Source organism: Sapajus apella, unplaced genomic scaffold, assembly GCF_009761245.1.
Source record: "Sapajus apella isolate SASKATOON/1434 unplaced genomic scaffold, GSC_monkey_1.0 scaffold24, whole genome shotgun sequence".
NCBI classification, from domain to species: Eukaryota; Metazoa; Chordata; class Mammalia; order Primates; family Cebidae; genus Sapajus; species Sapajus apella.
The window spans coordinates 15801227-15822622 of record NW_022436964.1 but is presented as its reverse complement, the minus strand read 5'-3'; the positions used below and the strand labels follow the sequence as shown (position 1 = coordinate 15822622).

At 42.7% G+C, this 21396-nt stretch overlaps 1 protein-coding gene across 5 annotated transcripts in view; it reads left to right on the top strand.

Annotated features, from left to right (window-relative positions):
- Window positions 1-21396, top strand: part of PIP5K1B (phosphatidylinositol-4-phosphate 5-kinase type 1 beta) — a 344249-nt gene that overhangs the window by 316631 nt on the left and 6222 nt on the right. For 3 of the 5 annotated variants that reach the window (XM_032290960.1, XM_032290958.1, XM_032290959.1), the window contains one exon: window positions 1857-2320. The exons of the other annotated variants lie outside the window; for them this stretch is intronic. In XM_032290960.1, the coding sequence (XP_032146851.1) occupies window positions 1857-1970 (114 nt within the window). In that variant the 3' untranslated portion in view covers window positions 1971-2320. Of the gene's footprint in view, window positions 1-1856; window positions 2321-21396 lie in introns of those variants that run through there. 5 annotated transcript variants of the gene reach the window in all.

The window sequence follows — 21396 nt, the reverse complement described above, 5'->3', positions numbered from 1 at the left end:
TTCCAACCCTTGGGAATAGTGTTGGAGGAAGAACAGTCTCTAATGCTGTGAACTTGGGGTCTGCGAGGCTCTGAGCCTGCAGGAAACAAACAAACAGCAGACTTAGAAGGAACCAGATTAGAACAAAGGAGAATTTTGGGGAAAACAAGTTTAGATCACACCCATGGACCTAGTAAACAGGACTGTCCTTATTCACGCTGTTTCCCCTCCTGGGCTCTGAGAAGGAATAGAAAGTGCTTAAGGACTGTTCGGTTTATTGAAAATAAAGCCCCCCAAGTATGATGAACGATATGAGTAGGAATAGGCAGCTGAGGGCCTGGCCTCCGGTTGGTCTGTTTCTGCCTATGCTGGTTTCCAAGGGCTGCCATCACAAATGACCACAGACAGAAATAATTGTCTCACAGTTCTAGAGGCCAGATGTCTGAAATCAAGATGTCACTAGTGCTGTCCTTCTTCTGAAGGCTCCAGGGGAGGATCCTTCCCTGCCTCTTTCAGCCTCTGGTGGCTCCACACGCCCTTTGGTCCTGTGAGCTGCATCACTCTCGTCTCTGCCGCCATGTTCACATGGCCTTCTCCCCTGTGACTTTCTGTGCCTGTGTGTGGCTTCTCTTCTTACAAGGATATATCAGTCATTGGATTTAGGGCTCACCCTAATCCAGTCTGACCTGTTCTTAACTAATTATATCTGCAAAGACCCTATTTCCAAAAAAGGTTACATTTTGAGGCTCCAAGTGGAAAAGAATATTGGGGGGACACAGTTCAACCCACCCAATGCCTTGCCTGGGGACCTGTGAATTAACTTCTCCTTAACACACGTGGCCTTATTTTCCTGTTGTCTTCCCTTCTCCCTGGCTAAATCACTGTGAGGTTGGGTAAATGTTTCCAAATTATTTTGTATTCCTCACAAAAAGGTATCAGGTAAATGACTATATGAACAGACTCAGTCACCTGCTGGGGACATAATCTGTGTTCAAAGCAAAAACCCTGGGGGTGGACTGAGGCATTGGTATTTTTTAAAGCTCTACACACATCCAGGGCTAATATCCCCTGAGCTTGTTGACAAGGTCCTTCAGCTCTGAGCATCCTGGAATTCTTGTATGCTAATGTAAGGGAGAACATGTGATTCTCCTGGCAAGATAGCTAGCCCCTTGCATCAAGTGCACGTGCCTCTAATGAAGAAGCAAAGCCTGGGAAGCTTCTACACTCTCAAGTTTATGAACTGGGCTTGTAACTGAGCTCCTTCTTTCAGGAAGCCCTCTACTGCCACCTACTGGTAATCAAGGTGGGGAAGGAGTGATGAAGCCCCTTGAGTTGAAACATAATGAAAAGCAAGTGTGTCTTTCTATTGAGTTCCCACTCTTTGTACTTTATTGTAGCCTCTCAGTGTTGTACCTGCAAGTTCAGCAGGGGGCATGTCCTTCAGACGTCAAAGGCAGCTCACTCTGACAGGCCCAGCTCCACTACCTTTCAAGTTGGACTGGAGGATACAATTATAAGGCAGTGCAAAAATGAAGGTGCCACCCTCCCTCAGGTCCAAGCTTGCCCTCCTCATCCATCAAGGCCAATTCCACTTGAGCCTTTCTGAAAGGGCCCCTTGGCAAATGGGGGATTCCACACAGAAAATGCATCTTTCTACTGCTTAGGCAGCAATTTTAACGATGTATCAACAAATATGGGGTGGAGAAAGCCTTTTCTTCACCTTCAGTCTTCAACAGGTCCTGGCCTGCAGCCACTGACCTCCCAGGTGATTGTGGCTTTTGAAGTAACTTTAGCAGAGAATAGAATTAAATATAATAGGATGCAAATATGGGGTTTTTTAAAGACTTCCTAAATCCCAGTGATGGCTATTTTATTAGTTTTCTAGAGCTGCTGTGAGAAAGTACCCCAGATTTTGTGGCTTAAACAGAAATTTATCATTCTGGAGGCCAGAAGTTCAAGATCATGATGTTGGCAGGATAGGTTCCTTCTGAGGGCCACAAGGTAAGGATCTGTTCCAGCCTCTCTCTCTGGTTTGTAGGTGGCCCTCATCTCCCTGTGTCTTCATACCACATCTTCCCTCTGTACATGTCTGTACCCACACATTCGCCTTTCTATAAGGACATCAGTCATACTGAATTAGGGCCCAACCTGTGGCCTCATTTTAATCTGATTGATTACCTCTATAAAGACCCTGTCTCCAAATAAGGTCACATTCTGTGGTGATGACAGTTAGGACTTTTAACATAGAAATTTTAAGGGAACACAATTTAGCTCATAATAGCTACTTGATTTTGTAAAGAAAAATGCCACCAAGGTAAGTGCTGAGATAGAAAAGGCTTGATGGGGTGAGCAACTTTTTTTTAAGATGGAATCTCCCTTTGTCACCCAGACTAGAGTGCAGTGGTACAATCCTGGCTCACTGCAACCTCCACCTCCTGGGTTAAAGTGACTCTTATGCCTCAGCCTCCTGAGTAGCTGGGATTACAGGCACATGCCACCACACCTGACTAATTTTTATATATATTTTTAGTAGAGGCAGGGTTTCACCATGTGGGCCAGGCTGTCTCAAACTCCTGACCTCAGGTGATCCACCCACCTGAGCCTCCCAAAGTGCTGGGATTACAGGTGTGAGCCACTGCACCCAGCCTGGGTGTGCAACTTCTAATTTCCACCCTCTGGGTCTTCGTAGAGGGCCTCTGGTGAATTCCTTCCTGTGGGTGAGAGAGAAGCCAGTGGCCTCATCCTCAGGCAGTGCTCCTTTCAAATGAAATGAGAACCATATTCCCCCCCCCCACATTTTCCAAATGTGGCAGAAGCAGGGGTCAGAGTGGATTCTGTTGCAGCAACAGATCTATGTGATGTATTAGATGATAAGGAGTACTAGTCCATTTTCACACTGCTATAAAGAACTACCCAAGACTGGGTAATTAATAAAGGAAAGGGGATTCATTAGCTCACAGTTCTACATGAATGAGGAGGCCTCAGGAAACTTATAATCATGGTAGGAAGTAAAGGGGAAGCCAGGCACATCTTACATGGCAGCAGGAGAGAAAGAGAAGTGGCAATCACCAGATATTTATCAAACAACCAGCTATCATGATAACTCGGTCACTAGAACAGCAAGAACTTGACTCAATCACCTCCCATCAGACCACTCCCCCAACACATGGGGATTACAATTCGACATGAGATTTGGGTAGGGACACAGAGCCAAACCATATCATAAGGTAACCACTCAGATTTACAAATTAGCAGGAGTCAGTCAAGTGCTGAAAAAGCCACTGCAGAACTGCCCGCCATTATAAATCACTGATGCTCTCCGGCTTCTCTTGGGTCCTTAGAAAGCAAATTAATCAGGCAGGGAACTGTTAAAATATTACCACACTAACAGTTTTGAAATGAGAGGCCAATCTTAATCCATCCCAGGAGAAGGCGGAGACAAGTGCCAGCTGCTTCTTGGGTCTGCTCTCATCTTATGGGTCATCTACCTGCTGCTTGGTATGGGATGCTTTAATGGGGCATCTAGAGGCCGGCAGAAGGCCTGGCACCCCATGTGCCCCCAACACCTAAGAATTCAACCAACAGTCTACCAGATCAGGCACAAAATAGCTGTCTTCGTCCCAAATGCACACGTCCTTCAAGGATGGTGAAGGTCCTGCCTTCTGCCTCAAGGCTTCTCAGTTGAAGCCTTGCAGTCCCTGGTCCTTGGAAGAGAGTAAGTTCACCTCTAATGCTGAGTACAAATATTTTTTAAGTACAAAGGTAGGAAATTTGGACCTGAGCATGCCTACGTTTCCTTGCAGCAATGCATTTCCAGGGCAGTATGATTTTCTTCTGGTCACACTGCTGTGTCCTGATTCTGCAGCACTAGCATGTCTATTTGTTTCCATGCCTAACAAAATGGTGAGCTTTTTGGGTCCCTGATACTACTGGAATCCAATACAATGAGAAATCCCCCACTGCACTACATCCCCAAACGACTGAACTCCCAATACAGGATAGATGTGAATAGAATAAAATATAGATTTTTATTAAAAAAGAGAGAGACAGAGAGACTCTGGACTTCCCAGAGCCCAAAAGTGATACCCTGTGTTTAAAATTCAGGGATCTCAGCCAGGCATGGTGGCTCACACCTGTAATCCCGACACTATGGGAGGTGGAGGCGGGCCCATCACTTGAGGCCAGGAGTTCAGCTCTAGCCTGGGCAACATGGTGAAACCCCGTCTCTACTAAAAATGCAAAAAATAGCTGGGCATGGAGGTACATACCTGTAATCTCAGCTACTTAGGAGGCTAAGGCATGAGAATCACTTGAACAAAGGATGCAGTGAGCCGAGATCACACCATTGATCTCCAGCCTGGGTGACAAAGGGAAGCTCTGCCTCAAAAAATAATAAAACAAAATTCAGGGATCTCTGAGAAAGCAATGAGGTGAACCTAGAGATGAAGGGGACCCTGGAGCCAAGGAGATGATGTCGGGGTGAGGTATCGTGAGCCTTAGTATGCATCTGTGGTGATGCTGTGAGCTTAGACTAACATAAGCAGAGTGAGGCAGGACAGGTTGATGTGATCTCATGACAAATGAAGGAACATCAGCCAAAAAAATCAGAACGGGGTTGGGAGGGGAGCTGAGAGAAGACAACACTGGAATGCAGCTCCCAGCGAATGAGACGCAGAGGACTAGAGGACTTCACGATTCCAAATGAGGTGTCAGGTTTGTTTCTGAGGGACTGAAATAGTCCCAGGGAAGGAGCCACAGGGCAAGAGCCACCCAGGGGGGAAAATCAAGACAGGGGAGGGTGCATCCCCACCTGAAACATGCAGCCGGCTCGGAGGGTCAGGGGACTTCACCCCCTTGGTGCTCCAATTCAGATCCTGTGCTTACCTCTTCCCTCTTGCAACCCATGGTCCATGAGAGCCCTGCCAGATGGTGGGGCACCACGGGTGGTTGATGCAAATCTGAGCAGTGGCTCCCACCAGGCACCACAAGTTGTCGCAGGGACCTGGGTGGGAGTTTGGACTAATGCCAGTGGGATGGACCTTCCCAAAGAGGGAGGCAGAGTTGAAAGCAGGGAAACAGACCATAAGGCCTGGCAGGCTCCACCTCCACAGAACTCAAACTGAAGCCCTAGCCAGATGGCTTGGCAGCAAATACACCAGCTTGACCCCAACTAGGAAGATCCAACTGGAGAAGGAGAGATGCCATTGGGAAGGTAGGGCCAATCTCACCTGCAAACAAACTCCAGGGAAGGACAACCCACCCAACAACCTGACTGAACCCAAGAGAGCCCAGCAACACCCTCTACAGGCCAAAAAAGATATAGCCCAAACCTCAACAGAAAAAAGTCCACTCAGAGACTCCTCCTGAAATCACCAACTTCAAAGATCAAAGGGAGATAAATCCATGAAGATGGGAAAAACACAGCACGAAAAGGGTGAAACCATCAAAGAACAGAACACCTCTTCTCCTCCCAGGGATCACAACTCTTCACCATCAAGGGAAGAATAAAAAGACAGAGAATGAATTTGACAAATTGACAGAAGCAGGCTTCAGAAGGTAGGCAATAACAAACGTCTCTGAGTTAAAAGACCATGTTCTAACCCAATGCAAAGAAACTAAGAACCTTGAAAAAAGGTTAGATGAAATGCTCACTAGAATAACCAGCTTAGAGAAGAACTTCAATGATTTGATGGAGCTGAAAAACACAGCACAAGAAATTCACGAGGCATACACAAGTTTCAAAGGCTGATTTGATCAAGCAGAAGAAAGGATATCAGATATTGAAGATCAAATCAATGAAATAAAATGAGAAGGCAAGATTAGAGAAAAAAGAGTTCGGCATACCTGAATGTGACGGGGAGAATGAATCCAAGTTGGAAAACACTCTTCAGGATATCATCCAAGAGAACTTCCCCAACCTAACAAGGCAGGCCAACATTCAAATCCAGGAAATACAGAGAACACCACAAAGATATTCCTCAAGAAGAGCAATCCCAAGGCATATAATTGTCAGATTCACCAGAGTTGAAATGAAGGAAAAAATCCTAAGGGCAGCCAGAGAGAAAGGTCGAGTCACCCACAAAGGGAAACCCATCAGACTCACAGAGGATCTCTCAGCAGAAACACTGCAAGCTAGAAGGGAGTGGGGACCAATATTCAACATCGTTAAAGAAAAGAACTTTCAACCCAGAATTTCATATCCGGCCAAACTAAGCTTCATAAGTGAAGGAGAAACAAAATCCTTTACAGGCAAGCAATTGCTAAGAGATTTCGTTGCTACAAGACCTGCCTTACAAGAGTTACTGAAGGAAGTACTAAACAGGGAAAGGAACAACTAGTACCAACCACTGCAAAAACATACCAAATGGAAAGAACAACGAAACAGGGGAGGATCCAAGATGGCCAAATAGGAACAGCTCCGGAGTGCAGTTCCCAGCAAGAACAATGCACAGGGTGAGTGCCCACCACATTTCCAAACAAATTTACACTGCCCACAGGCCAGGAGATTCCCAGGTCAAAAAGCACCACCAGTTTTCAACACCGGCTTGGCACACAGAAACTCACACAAATCTGGGTGGCCGTTTCAACTGGCGCCTGGAATGCCTGGGAGACAGAGCCACCCATTCAACTGAAAGGGAGGGGACAGAGACAGGGAACCAGGCGATCTGGCTCGGCAGATACCGCCCCCACAAAACAAGCAATCTGAATCGCTCTGGATTGACAGTTTCCCAGGAAGCGCAGCTGGACCCAGGATGGTCCAGCTCAGTGGGAGGAAGGGCGACCACCACTACCGAGGCAGCTCACAGAGCAGCTGGGCAGAGCCTGCGGCAGCTCAGCAACACCTCTGCTGGCAGACTGTGATTAGACTACTCCATGCAGGGCAGAGCATCCATGAAAAAAGGCAGCAGCATGACAGGAACTTATAAATAAAGCCAGCCTTCCTAGGACAGAGCACCTAGGAAAAGAGGAAGTTATGAGTTCTGCTGCAGCTGACTTAAAATACCTGTTCAGCATCTCTACACAGAATAACAGAGTTCCCAGCACAGCACTTGAGCTCCTATAAGGGACAGACTGTCTCCTCAAGCAGCTCCCCAACCCCCATATACCCAAAGAGACACCTCATAAAGAAGAGCTCAAGCCAACATCTGGCAGGTACCCTTCTGGGACGAAGATAAAAGAAGAAACTGGCAGCAACCCTTACTGTTCTGCAGACCCCGTAGGTGATCCCCAGTTAAGCAGCGTCTGTAATCCCACGTTATTTTAGCTCTGAGAAGTTTGTTATTACCTACCTTTTGAAGCCTGTTTCTGTCAGTTCATCAGATTCATTCTCCATCCATCTTTAATCCCTAGCTAGTAAGGAGTAGTGATCCTCTGGAGGAAGAGAGGCATTCTGGTTTTTGGTGTTTTCATCCTTTTTGTGCTGGTTTCTTCCAATCTTACTGGCTTTATCTACCTGTAGTCTTTGTAGTTGGTGACTTTCTGATAGGGTCTCTGAGTGGACGTCCTTTTTGTTGATGATAAAGTTATTTCTTTCAGTTTCTTAGTTTTTCTTCTAACAGTCTGGCCCCTCTGCGACAGGACTGCTGGAGGTCCACTCAGTCTGACCTTTGACAAACCTGACAAAAACAAGCAATGGGGAAAGGATTCCCTGTTTAATAAATGGTGTTGGGAGAAATGGTTCTGTACACTGGCTAGCAGTGTACAGAAAGCAGAAACTAGAACAATTCCTGACACCTTACACTAAAATTAACTCCAGATGGATTAAGAACTTAAACATAAGACCTAACACCATAAAAACCCTAGAAGAAAACCTAGGCCAAACCATTCAGGACATAGGCACAGGCAAGGACTTCATGACTAAAACACCAAAAGCAATGGCACCGAAAGCCAAAATAGACAAATGGGACCTAATTAAACTTCAGAGCTTCTGTAGAGCAAAAGAAAAAATCACTGGAGTAAACCAGCAACCAGCAGAATGGGAAAAAATTTTTGCAATCTACCCATCAGACAAATGGCTTATATCTAGAATCACAAAGAACTAAAGCAGTTTTACAAGAAAAAAACAAACCCATCCAAAAGCAGGCAAAGGATATGAACAGACACTTTACAAAAGAAGACAAATATGCAGCCAACAAACATATGAAAAATGCTCATCATCACTGGTCATTAGAGAAATGCAAATCAAAACCACATTTAGATAACATCTCATGTCAGTTCGAATGGCGATCATTAAAAAATCATTCTGTCGCCGGGCGCGGTGGCTCACGCCTGTAATCCCAGCACTTTAGGAGGCCGAAGTGGGTGGATCACGAGGTCAAGAGATCGAGACCATCCTGGTCAACATGGTGAAACCCCATCTCTACTAAAAATACAAAAAATCAGCTGAGCATAGTGGCGCGTGCCTGTAATCCCAGCTACTCAGGAGGCTGAGGCAGGAGAATTGCCTGAACCCAAGAGGCGGAGGTTGCGGTGAGCCGAGATCGCGCCATTGCACTCCAGCCTGGGTAACAAGAGCGAAACTCCATCTCAAAAAAAAAAAAAAAAATCATTCTGTTATAAAGACACATGCACACATATGTTCATAGCAGCACTGTTTACAATAGCAAAAACCTAGAACCAACCCAAATGCCCATCGACGATAGACTGAACAAGGAAAATGTGGCACATATACACCATGGAATACTATTGAGCCATGAAGAATGATGAGTTTGTGTCCTTTGTAGGGACACGGATGAATCTGGAAACCATAATTCTCAGCAAACTGACACAAGAACAGAAAATCAAATACCGCATGTTCTCACCCATAGGCAGGTGATGAACAATGAGAACACATGGACACAGGGAGGGGAGCATCACACACTGGGGTCTGTTGAGGTGGGTCAAGGGAGGGACAGCAGTGGGCTGGGGAGGTCGGGAAGGGATAACATGGGGAAAAATGCCAGATGTAGCTGACGGGGGATGGAGGCAGCAAACCACATTGCCATGTGTGTACCTATGCAACAATCCTGTATGATCTGCATATGTCCCCTAGAACCTAAGGTACAATTAAAAAAAAAAAAAAAAACAATGATGTAATGAAGAAATGACCTCAAATAACGGACAAAACAACCAGCCAGTAACAAAATGGCAGGATCAAATTCAAACATAACAATATTAATGTTGAATGAAAATGGCCTAAATGCCCCAATCAAAAGACACAGACTGGCAAACTGGATAAAAAGACATTGGTGTGCTGGAGACCCATCTCACATGCAAAGACTCACATAGACTCAAAATAAAGAGATGGAAGAAGATTTACCAAGCAAATGGAGAGCAAAAAAAAGCAGGGGTAGCAATCCTAGTCTCTGATAAAATGGACTTTAAACCAACAAAGATCAAAAGAGACAAAGAAAGGCATTACAAAATGGTAAAAGGTTCAATACAACAAGAAGAGCTAACGATCCTAAATATATATGCACCCAATGCAGGAGCACCCACATACATAAAAAGCAAGTTCTTAAGGACCCACAAAGAGACTTAGACTCCCACACAATAATAGTGGGAGACTTTAACCCTCCACTGACAATATTGGACAGATCAACGAGACAGAAAGTCAACAATGATATCCAAGACTTGAACACAGATTTGAACCAAGCAGACCTAATAGACATTTACAGAACACTCCACCCCAAATCCACAGAATACACATTCTTCTCAGCACCACATTGCACTTACTCCAGAATTGACCACATAATTGGAAGTAAATCACGCCTCAGCAAATGCAAAAGAATGGATATCATAACAAACAGTGTCTTAGACCACAGTGCAATCATATTAGAACTCAGGATTAAGAAAAGCACTCAAAACCGCACTATCACATGGAAACTGAACACCTTGCTCCTGAATGATGAATGGATAAACAATGAAATGAAGGCAGAAATAAAAATGTTCTTTGAAACCAATGAGAATGAAGACACAACATACCAGATCCTATGGGACACATTTAAAGCAGTGTCTAGAGGGAAATTTATAGCAATAAATGCCCATATGAGAAACAAGGAAAGATCTAAAATCGACACCCTGTCATCAAAATTGAAAGAGCTAGAGGAGCAAGATAAAAAAAAAAAAAAAAAAAAAAAAAAAAAACTCAAAACCTAGCAGAAGAAATAACTAAGATCAGAGCAGAACTGAAGGAGATCGAGACACAAAAAACCCTTCAAAAAATCAATAAATCCAGGAGCTGGTTTTTTGAAAAGATCAATAAAATAGACTGCTAGCTAGACTAATAAAGAAAAGAAAGAAGAATCAAATAGATGCAATAAAAAACAATAAAGGGGAGATCACCACCAATTCCTTGGAAATACAGACTACCATCAGAGATTACTAAAACAACTCTGCACATAAACCAGTAACTCTGGAAGAAATGGATAAATTCCTGGACACTTACACACTCCCAAGACTAAGCCAAGATGAAGTTGAAACCTTGAATAGACCAGTAACAAGATCTGAAGTTGAGGCAGCAATTAATAGGCTACCCACCAAAAACAGTCCAGGTCCAGATGGGTTCACAGCTGAATTCTACCAGACATACAAAGAGGAGCTGGTACCATTCCTGTTGGAACTATTCCAAACAATACAAAAAGAGGGAATCCTCCCTAACTCTTTCTATGAGACCAACATCATCCTGATACCAAAATCTGGCAGAGACTCAACTAAAAAAGAAAACTACCGTCCAATATCCATGATGAACATTGATGCAAAAATCTTCAGTAAACTACTGGCAAACTGCATCCAACAGCACATCAAAAAAAGCTTATCCACCACAATCAACTAGGCTTCATCCTGGGGATGCAAGGCTGGTTCAACGTACACAAATCCATAAACATAATTCACCACATAAACAGAACCAAAGACAAAAACCACATGATTATCTCAATAGATGCAGAGAAGGCCTTTGGCAAAATTCAACAGCCTTTCATGCTAAAAACTCTCAATAAACTAGTTATCAATGGAACGTATCCAAAACAATAAAAGCTATTTATGACAAACCCACAGCCAACATCATAGTGAATGGGCAAAATTTAGAAGCATTCCCTTTAAAAACGCACTAGACAAGGATGCTGTCTCCCACCACTCCTATTTAATATAGTATTGGAAGTTCTATCCAGAGCAATTAGGCAAAAAAAAAAAAAAAAAAAGAAAGAGCATTAAATTAGGAAAAGAAGAAGTCAAATTGTCCCAATTTGCAGACGACATGATCGTATATTTAGAAAACTCCATCATCTCAGCCTAAAACCTCCTTAAGCTGATAAGCAACTTCGGCAAAGTCTCAGGATACAAAATCAATGTGCAGAAATCACAAGCATTCCTATACACCAATAACAGACAAACAGACAGCCAAATCATGAGCAAACTCCCATTTGCAATTGCTACAAAGAGAATAAAATACCTAGGAATACAAATAACAAAGGAGGTAAAAGATCTCTTCAAGAAGAACTACAAACCACCGATCAAGGAAATAAGAGAGGACACAAACAGATGGAAAAACACTCCATGCTCATGGTTAGGAAGAATCAATATTGTGAAAATGGCCATACTGGCCAAAGTAATTTATAGCTTCAGTGCTATCCCCATCAAGCTACCAATGACCTTCTTCACAGAAGGAAAAACCACCTTAAAAAAAAAAAACACCTTAAAATTCATATGTAACCAAAAGAGAGCCCACATAGCCAAGGCAATCTTAAGCAAAAAGAACAAAGCTGGAGGCATCACGCTACCTGACTTCAAACTATACTATAAGGCTACAGTGATCAAAACAGCATGGTACTGGTACCAAAACAGAGATATAGACCAATGGAACAGAATAGAGGCCTCGGAAATAATGCCACACATCTACAACCATCTGATCTTTGACAAACTGGTCAAAAGCGAGCAATGGGGAAAGGATTCGCTGTTTAATAAATGGTGTTGGGAAAACTGGCTAGCCATACATTGGAAGCTGAAACTGGACCCCTTCCTTACACCTTATACAAAAATTAATTCCAGATGGATTAAAGATTTAAACATAAGACCTAACACCATAAAAACCCTAGAAGAAAACCTAGGCCAAACCATTCGGGACATAGGCACAGGCAAGGACTTCATGACTAAAACACCAAAAGCAATGGCACCGAAAGCCAAAATAGACAAATGGGACCTAATTAAACTTCAGAGCTTCTGTAGAGCAACAGAAAAAAATCATTAGAGTAAACCGGCAACCAACAGAATGGGAAAAGATTTTTGCAATCTACCCATCTCACAAAGGGCTAATATCCAGCATCTACAAAGAATTAAAGCAGTTTTACAAGAAAAAAACAAACCGATTCAAAAGTGGGCAAAGGATATGAACACGCTTTACAGAAGAAGACAAATGTGCGGCCAAGAAACATATGAAAAAAGGCTCATCATCACTGGTCATTAGAGAAATGCAAATCAAAACCACATCGAGATACCATCTCACGCCAGTTAGAATGGCGATCATTAAAAAATCTGGAGACAACAGATGCTGGAGAGGATGTGGAGAAAAAGGAACACTTTTACACTGTTGGTGGGAGTGTAAATTAGTTCAACCATTATGGAAGACAGTGTGGCGATTCCTCAAGGACCTAGAAATAGAAATTCCATTTGACCCAGCAATCCCATTACTGGGTATATACCCAAAGGATTATAAATCATTCTGTCATAAAGACACATGCCCACATATGTTCATTCCAGCACTGTTTATGATAGCAAAGACCTGGAACCAACCCAAATGCCCATCGATGATAGACTGGGCCAAAAAAATGTGGCACATATACACCATGGAGTACTACACAGCCATAAAAAACGATGAGTTTGTGTCCTTTTCAGAGACATGGATGAACCTAGAAACCATCATTCTCAGCAAACTGACACAAGAACAGAAAAGCAAACACCGCATGTTTTCACTCATAGTCAGGTGATGAACAATGAGAACACTTGGGCACAAGGAGGGGAGCATCACACACTAGGTCTGTTGGGGAGGTAACTAGAGGAGGGTCAGTGGGGAGTTGGGGAGTGATAGCATGGGGAGAAATGCCAGATATAGGCGATGGGTAGGAACGCAGCAAACCACATTGCCATGTATGTACCATGCATGTATGTATCATGCATGTTCTTCACATGTACCCCAAAACCTAAAATGCAATAAAATGTATATTTAAAAAAATGATGCTACATGCATCCAAGTGTAAAATACAGGAGAAAGTAATTCTCTTTCTCTTGCCCTTTTGTGATCTAGCATTCTCCTCCCTAGAGGCAAACCCACCCATTTTGAAAGTATTTTTCAATCTAATATTTACCTTTTATTTTTGGAAGCTATGAGTAAGCTGCTGGCATGGTTAAGACAAAATTAAAATACAAAAAATTATTAGAATATGATTTGAGACTTGACAGGTACATTTATCAATTATTTCATCTAAAATACCGTATGACTACAGAAAAAAGAAATATCAGATTTACTTAGTATAAGGTCAGAATTTGATCAAATAGGCATTTTTTTAAACTTTGTTATTTATACTATTTTTCACACATATTATAATAGTTTCCTATCTTAGTAAGTGGAATATTTTGAGTATCATTAAATTTGGGGGACAAAAATGAGGCTCATCGAGATGTGTATCTAGATTATATAAAAAACTCTTATGACTTAGCAATAAAAAGGCAAATAACCCAATTTAAAAATGAGCAAAGGATCTGGAGAGTTCTCCAAAGAAGACATGAATGGCCAGTAAGTATATAAGAAGATGCTTAATATCCTGAGACATAAGGAAAATGCAAATCAAAACTACAGCGGGATACCACTTTCACAACTACTAGGATAGTTATAATAGAAAATCAGGAAAACAAAACTTATTGGAAAGGAGCTAGAGCAACCGGAGCCCTCACACATTGCTGATGGGAATGTATTTGATAAAACAGTGCAGCTACTTCAGAAAACTGTTTGGTCCTCAAACCAATATGATACACCAATTCCACTCCCACATACATTCCTAAGAAAAATGAAAACATGTCCACACGAAGTCCTGTATATGAATGTTTGCAGTAACATTATTCTTATTAGCCAAGAAGTAGAAACCACCCAAATGTCTACCAATTAATGAATGGATGAATAATTCATAAAATGGAATATTATTCAGTAATAAAAAGAATAAAGCACTGATATATGCAATAACATGAGGAAACCTTAAAAACATTAGGTCAAGTGAAAAATGCTAGTCACAGAAGACCACATATTACGTCATGTCATTTACGCAAAATGTGTAAGAACAGACAAATCTATGGAGACAGAAAGCAGACTCATGTCTCTGGCTTGGTGACATGAGAGAGAGTTGGGTTCTGAGATTTCGAGCTCTCTGGTGAGGAGACTGTGAGTGCAGGCTCATGGAGGCCTGGGGAACCATCTACAATGTCCAAGGGCCCATGCTGCTATAGCACAGGCACGCACCAGAGCACCTTCATCCTGGGGATGTCCCGCCCAGAGGTTATACACTGCCGGCCCACAAACTCAGTCTGGCTGGAAGAACTATGTTTTGAAGAAGAGACCTGCTGGCCAGGTGTGGTGGCTCAGGCCTGTAATCCCAGCACTTTGGGTGGCCGAGACGGGTGGATCACCTGAGGTCAGGAGTTTAAGACCAGCCTGGCCAACATGGTGAAACCATGTTAGTATTTCTCTACTAAGAATACAAAAATTAGCCAGGTGTGGTGGCAGACACCTGTAATCCCAGCTACTTGGGAGGCTGAGGCAGGAGAATTGGTTGAACCTGGTAGAGGGAAGTTGCAGTGAGCCAGGATCGCATCATTGCACTCCAGCCTGGGCGACAGAGCGAGATTCTGTCTCAAAAAAAAATATATATATATCTATATCTATATATATCTATATATGTTTTAGTTTGAATTACTGCCAAATTGAGGAAAGGGAAATTCCCACAAAAACCCAGTTTCTTTTGAGAAATGAGAATAGCGGCCAAGTGTAAGCCTACATTTCTGAGTAGCAGTGAGCTTGCAGCTGCCTCCCTTAGACTGGGCACGTCCTCTGCATTCCTGCAGGGTCCCCACCTTGCTCTTGAGCTTCCCACCCAGCCTGTTACACTCATGCCCACCATCCCTTCTGTGTGTCTGCCCATCATCTCTACTTCCAGGATGAAGGTGCAGTGGCTTGCCAGGGTTACGTGGTAGCTAAACAGAGTTAGGATCTGAACTCTGTTTTACAATTAAGTACCCTTTTTACAGTCATTGCTGCTGACATTTTAGAAATTTTTCATTGCAGAAACCCAGGTAGTGCAGGCAGATGTGCCTAGGAGCTTGCAAAATAATTACAGAATACCCACGACAAACAAATATGGTATATGATGTTTGGTGTGGGCTGTGGAGATCTTTGTTCTTCTGGGAAGAGTAACAGTGAACAGAAAGTTTTGAGGAAAAGCAAGTAGGCAAAATATGCTTTCCAAAACAACATATTTAAAACAATGGACATTAATATTGAACAAAGATAATAAAGCTACTTAAGCTTCCAACACTTTAATGTTTAAATGAAATTACACATATAAAAGAATTTGGGAAAATATACAGCCCTAGATGAATAATTAGGCATTTAAATAGTAAAGTACCATTAAATGTATTCTGAATAATCTGAAATTATTATTGTCTTGGTATTGAGTGTAAGCTACATAACTAATTAATTAATCTTTATATTTGTTATCCTCATTATGCAGGATCTACCAGGTGAGGCCAGAGCAAAGAATGGCATGTCACTTCCCTACAAATCTTAGATTAGATACTATCTAGCACCCAAAAGAGGATGAAAATTTTCAGGAAACAGACACCTGAGCTGATAAAGCATTAACAGAGCATAAGCTTTGGAATCAGATGAATTTGACTTTGAATTCTTGCTCTTAGACTTAGTTGTGTGTGTTATTGGATAAGTTTCTTAACTCTTCTAAGTAAGAGCTCCAGTTTCCTGTATGTAAAATGAGAATAATAATACAGAATGAGTAGGGTTGTTGGAGTGATTTGTGGTAATGATGTAGGATGCAAATATGTATTTATTTAATTTGTATGTTTTAGAGACAGGGTCTTGCTCTATTGCCCAGGCTGGAGTGCAGTGTTGCAGTCTTGGCTTGCTGCAGCCTCGAACCCCCGAGCTCAAGTGAACCTCCTGCCTCAGCCTCCCAAGTAGCTTGGACTACAGGCATGCACCACCATGCCTGGTTTTTCTTTTTTAAAATTTTTTTGGAGAGATGAGATCTCACTATATTGCCAAGGCTGGTGTCAAACTCCTGGTCTCAAGTGATTCTCCCACCTTGGCCTCCCAAAGGCCAACGATTTAAGAGTGTAGCTGCCTGCCTATGTTCTGCACCATCAAGTTTTGCCATTGTTCTCTTGATTTAGATTGTCTGAGGGCTCATTGCACATAATTTCCAACAAGCCACTCAGGCCTGTAATGCCCGTGCATTACAGCCATGAGCTGCTGCTCGAAGCTACAAATAGTTATTGGGTATCCATGCATGCATGTTGCAGCTAGAAGGCATCCTAGCACCTAGAATATAGAGATCATATTTTAAAATGTCTGTGCCTCATGGAACTTATACAGTATTAAGACAGACAATGAGATAAATAATTAAAATATATATTATGTTGATCAGAAGTGCTAAGGAGGAAAAAAAAAACACACAGAAAAAAGATAGGAAGTGAGTGACAGAAGCCAACTCCAAACAGCAAACTCTCTTTGCTCTGCCATCATAGGATCTCAGGCATGAGCCACATGCTCCACAGGACACTTATTAAGTTCTCCCAAATGTCCCTGGGTAGACAGACACCTGTGATCAACAGTTCTAAAGATCACATTCTAACTGCCACTCTTTTCTTGGCCTCACTTCTTTTTTTTTTTTTTTTTTTTTTTTTCCTGAGACAGAGTCCCACTCTATCACTCAGGCTGGAGTGCAATGGCGCAATCTCAGCTCACTGCAATCTCCGACTCCTGGATTCAAGTGATTCTTTTACCTCAGCCTCCCGAGTAGCTGGGATTATAGACAAATGCCACAACACCTGGCTATTTTTTTTTTTTTTTTTTTTTTTGTATTTTTAGTAGAGACAGGGTTTCTCCACGTTGGCCAGGCTGGCCTCAAACTTCTGACCTCACATGATCTGCCCACCTTGCCCTCCCAATGTGCTGGGATAACAGGTGTGAGACACTGAGCCCGGCCCACTAACCTCTTTTAAAGACTGGAGGTAAGCAGTCAGCTGAGGGCTGCAGAGTTGGTTTTCTGCCATTCAAAAACCAGTTTTGACCTTTGTAAGTGCTACAGTCTCACATTTACTTTTGTTGTGGGCCTGAGCCAAAACAGATACTAAAAATATTTCATTTTAATATTGTTACATTATTTTTAGCAAAGAGAGATTAGTAAAGGTTATATGCACTACTGAAGAGAAAGGTGTAACTTTCCTAATCAAGAATTGTTTCACACAGAACATAAACTCTTACCTAGGATCAAGAACCTATAAACTGTATGCAGGAATATGTATGTGAATGCTCACTGTGGCTCAAAAAATAATGAAATGTAATTACCAAAGAATAAGCCATCTAATTCAAGTAAATGCATCCACAGTCTATAACAAAGTCTTCTCTTGAAGATGCCCCAAGCAGTAAAGGTAATTTTTTTTTTTTTTTTTTTTTAGATGGAGTCTCTCTCTGTTGCCTAGGCTGGAGTGCAGTGGTGCATTCTCGGTGCACTGTAACCTTTGCCTTCCCGGCTTAAGTGATTCTTCTGCTCCAGCCTCTCGAGTAGCTGGGACTACAGGTGTGCACCACCACCACGTCCAGCTACTTTTTTTGTATTTTTAGTAGAGATGGGGTTCACCATGTTGGCTGGGCTGGTCTCGAACTCCTGGCCTTGGATGATCCACCCACCTCAGCCTCCCAGGGTGCTGGGATTATAGGCATCAGCCACCATGGCTGGCCAGTAATATACATTTTAAAAAAGAATTTTCATTTAAATGTCTATGCCATTGATCAATTTAATATTCATTGCTCCTCAGTTCTGACTTTGGGACGTATTCTTGCTATTGCCCTGATATTTTTACTGCATTGTTGATTACTTGGGCACAAACCTATTTAGAATCGATTTCTAATTTATCTGGCTTAGAGTTTCCCAGTTTCTGTTATAGGGGCCACTTAGAAGCAAGGATACCTCCCCTTGGGAGGAATGTCCTGAAAATCTAGTGGTCAGGTCAGAGTGCCCATCATTTCTGAGACTTGCAGCTTGGGAAGATCCAGTTCTAGAAGCAAATTTACGTGACCGGGTTTAGAAGTCTAGCTGCCTGCCTAGGTTCTGCGCCATCAAGTTTTGCCATAATTCTCTCGATTCAGACTTGTCTGAGGGCTAATTGCATGTAATTTACAACAAACCACACAGGAAACTGTTAATCTACTCAGCTCTGTTCTTCCCATGTAAAAACACAGAAACTGCCAATACTCTTCCCCAGCTCTGTGCTCTGATCTCTGAACATGTCATAAACTTCTCACAGGTGAGAGCAGTACAGGAGGAGTGCTTTTTCTTCCTGACTTTCCCTCTACGAGGGAACATTAATGGTGCCCTGATGCCACGCAGGCCTCTGTCATTTACACAAAAAAAAAAAAAAAATGCTGCTTTCGGTTATCAGCAACATTAGTTTGGCTTCATTGGAGAGTATTAGCCTGGCTGGACTGCTGAAAACAGTCATTGATAATTTTATAGCCTGAAACACTCTGATTTCTGTTTGCAGACCTAATGAGTGTTTTATAGCTAATTCTCATGAGAGCATTTGTTCAGGGAACATATGGTATTATCCACAGTTTTTGTCTTTTAAAAGTCATTCTCTCACTGCCTCAATTTGTTTTAATCAAAGTAATAAACATCGTAATAAAACACACAACACAGATGACTTCTGATGAAAAGCAACAACTTTCCGCCCTCCCCCCCCCCCCCCCTTGCCCCCCCCCCGGGGGCAGCAGCCCTTTTTAGGATTTCTCTTTTAATATTTTCTGGCAATTCCCTTCATGTTTTTTGATGAATCAGGGGATAAAAGATTCTTAACCTAAGGCAGCATTCATTGATTCACTCTGAAGGACATTTACTCTTTTCTACCCCGTGTCTTCTCCCAATGTTTGCTATTTATATTTTATTTTGTAACTGTAAATAACATACCTAATGAGCTTTTTTATTCCATCAGTCACACACCATATCCTTTAACTCCCCCCATTATTTCATCTTTGTCCCTGCTTTCCCCTCTCACTTTGTGTTAGACACACTTAAAAAAATAGCGCAACTTTTATCTCTACTTTGTCAGGGCTGTTCATATTTATATCCTATCTTGCAGTTACAACAAAATTGTTCCCTCTTTGTCCATGTATTGGCTCTAAAATTAGAAAATCGACGCACAGAGTTTATAGTATTGTGACTATATAAGTATTGTATACTGCCTGGCCAACAGTGAGTTAGGGTTAAATTTCTCTCTTTGTGTTCAGAGTCATAATTGCTGGGTCATGCAAAGAAAAACATTTCCAATCAAAGTTAAATGGGGTCTTTCTTTCCCCCTATGTTCGCTGAGATTCATGCCACATTTTAGGCTGCTTCATGTTAGGTTTTTGCCCTTCAGAAACTGTTATGTGGGGATGAAACCTCAGAGAACATCCAGGCTAAGGGCAAAGACCTAGATACAAGCTCTGCATCTCTGATTATTGGTTACAGTGCTCGGCAAGTTACGACGCTGAGCTCCTGGTTCCTCATCTGAGGGTGAGAAAGATGCCCTGCCCAGCCCATCTCACGAGGCTGGCAGGAGGATCAGTTTGGATAGTACAAGAAAAAGAAAGGCTAAGAGAGGGTAAAGCTCTTCTGGATAAGCAAACAGGAGTATCGCCAGGACTCTTACCTCTGAGACTCTGCCTGTTTCCTCACGGGGGTTTGATGAGGTCTGCTTGCATAGACAGATTTATCTTAAGATCTTGGAAAGAATTCCTTTTCTGCTACTCTAAGTTCAGCTATTGGAACATTAACTGATAACAAATGTGGACAGGAAAGTTCTACCTGCAGAAAAAAACCCACAAATACAGCCTGGTCTCACTCAATGGCTGCAAAGATTTGTTTAGTTCCAGAGCCACACTCTGCTTATGGGGAAGCCCATTCCAGCATGACCCAGGCACTTCTGAAGTGATGGTCAAACCAACACCTTGTGCCCCACTCGGAAAAGCTCACTTTTGGTTGGGGCCAGGGGTGGGTGAGGGTATTGCAGGGTGTGGAAATTCTCAAGCACTGGCTCCTGCTGCAGCCTGGACTGTCAGTGTATGGCAAATCTCATGCCCCTGCCAGGACAGAGTGGCTCCTTCACGCTCAGCCCTTGGCTGAGCGTGTGGGCAGGTCTACAAGACCCCCAACACGGACCCAGGGAAATAGGAAAGCTTTGACAGGTACTGCACCCAGAATGCTCAGCCGCCTATGACCAAACAGGAGGCTTTCAGATCTGCTTATTTCTGCCTTTTTCTCATTTTCAGCCCTGAGCATGGCTGCTGCTCTTCCCTATTCTCCCACTTTTGCTATTTTTAAACAAGGAGACTGCCTGTTTCTAATGAAGGCAGCAGAGCAGCAGGCTCTCTCGTGGTATCAACTGATGGCTCCCTTCCCCCCAAGTAAGCACCAAAGGCATGAAGCCTGCTGCAGGCACAGCTCAGAGAGCAGCACTTAGAACCCATAGGCAGGAAGAAGCCCAAACAGTGTGTTCCCAGGTTTATTTGTTGTGAGAATGGGAGGCACAATGGCTCAGAGAACTGGCAGTTACTGAGCTCCTGCCGCCAGCAGGCTGAGAGTGAGCAGAGGGCCCCTTCTCCCTTTGAAGGGAGTGAGTGTGTTGGGGGGATGGCTGGAGGGAGAAACCTTTTCAAAGAGGAAGGAACTCTCATCCAAGTTCAGGAACCTTTTTCACCATATATCTCTATGAGATTTATTTTTATTTCTAATATTATACCCCAACATGTACACACACAAGCACAGGTTTAAAGCTAGCAGGGATCATTGACTGTGATGTTTATATTGTGATGACTATTACATGTTATGTCATTTACTCACTAAAAAGAACCCTGTTAGATGAGGTCTCTGGCTATTTATTTTGTACATTTAAGTATTAAGACTATCTTGTCTGACCTCTGGTGGCATTTGGATTTGAACATAGGTCTGACTGGAGTAATATGTGTCCTACACATATTGCCTTAAGCTGTCCAATAACTGCAGAAAATCAGCCCTTTCTGTGTTTCTAAGCTATCCCCAGCAACTATGCTTCAATTATAAAAGAGAAAAAGAGATACAGAAATCTGTTCCCCAATGACAAATCTATTCTATAGAATTATCTGAA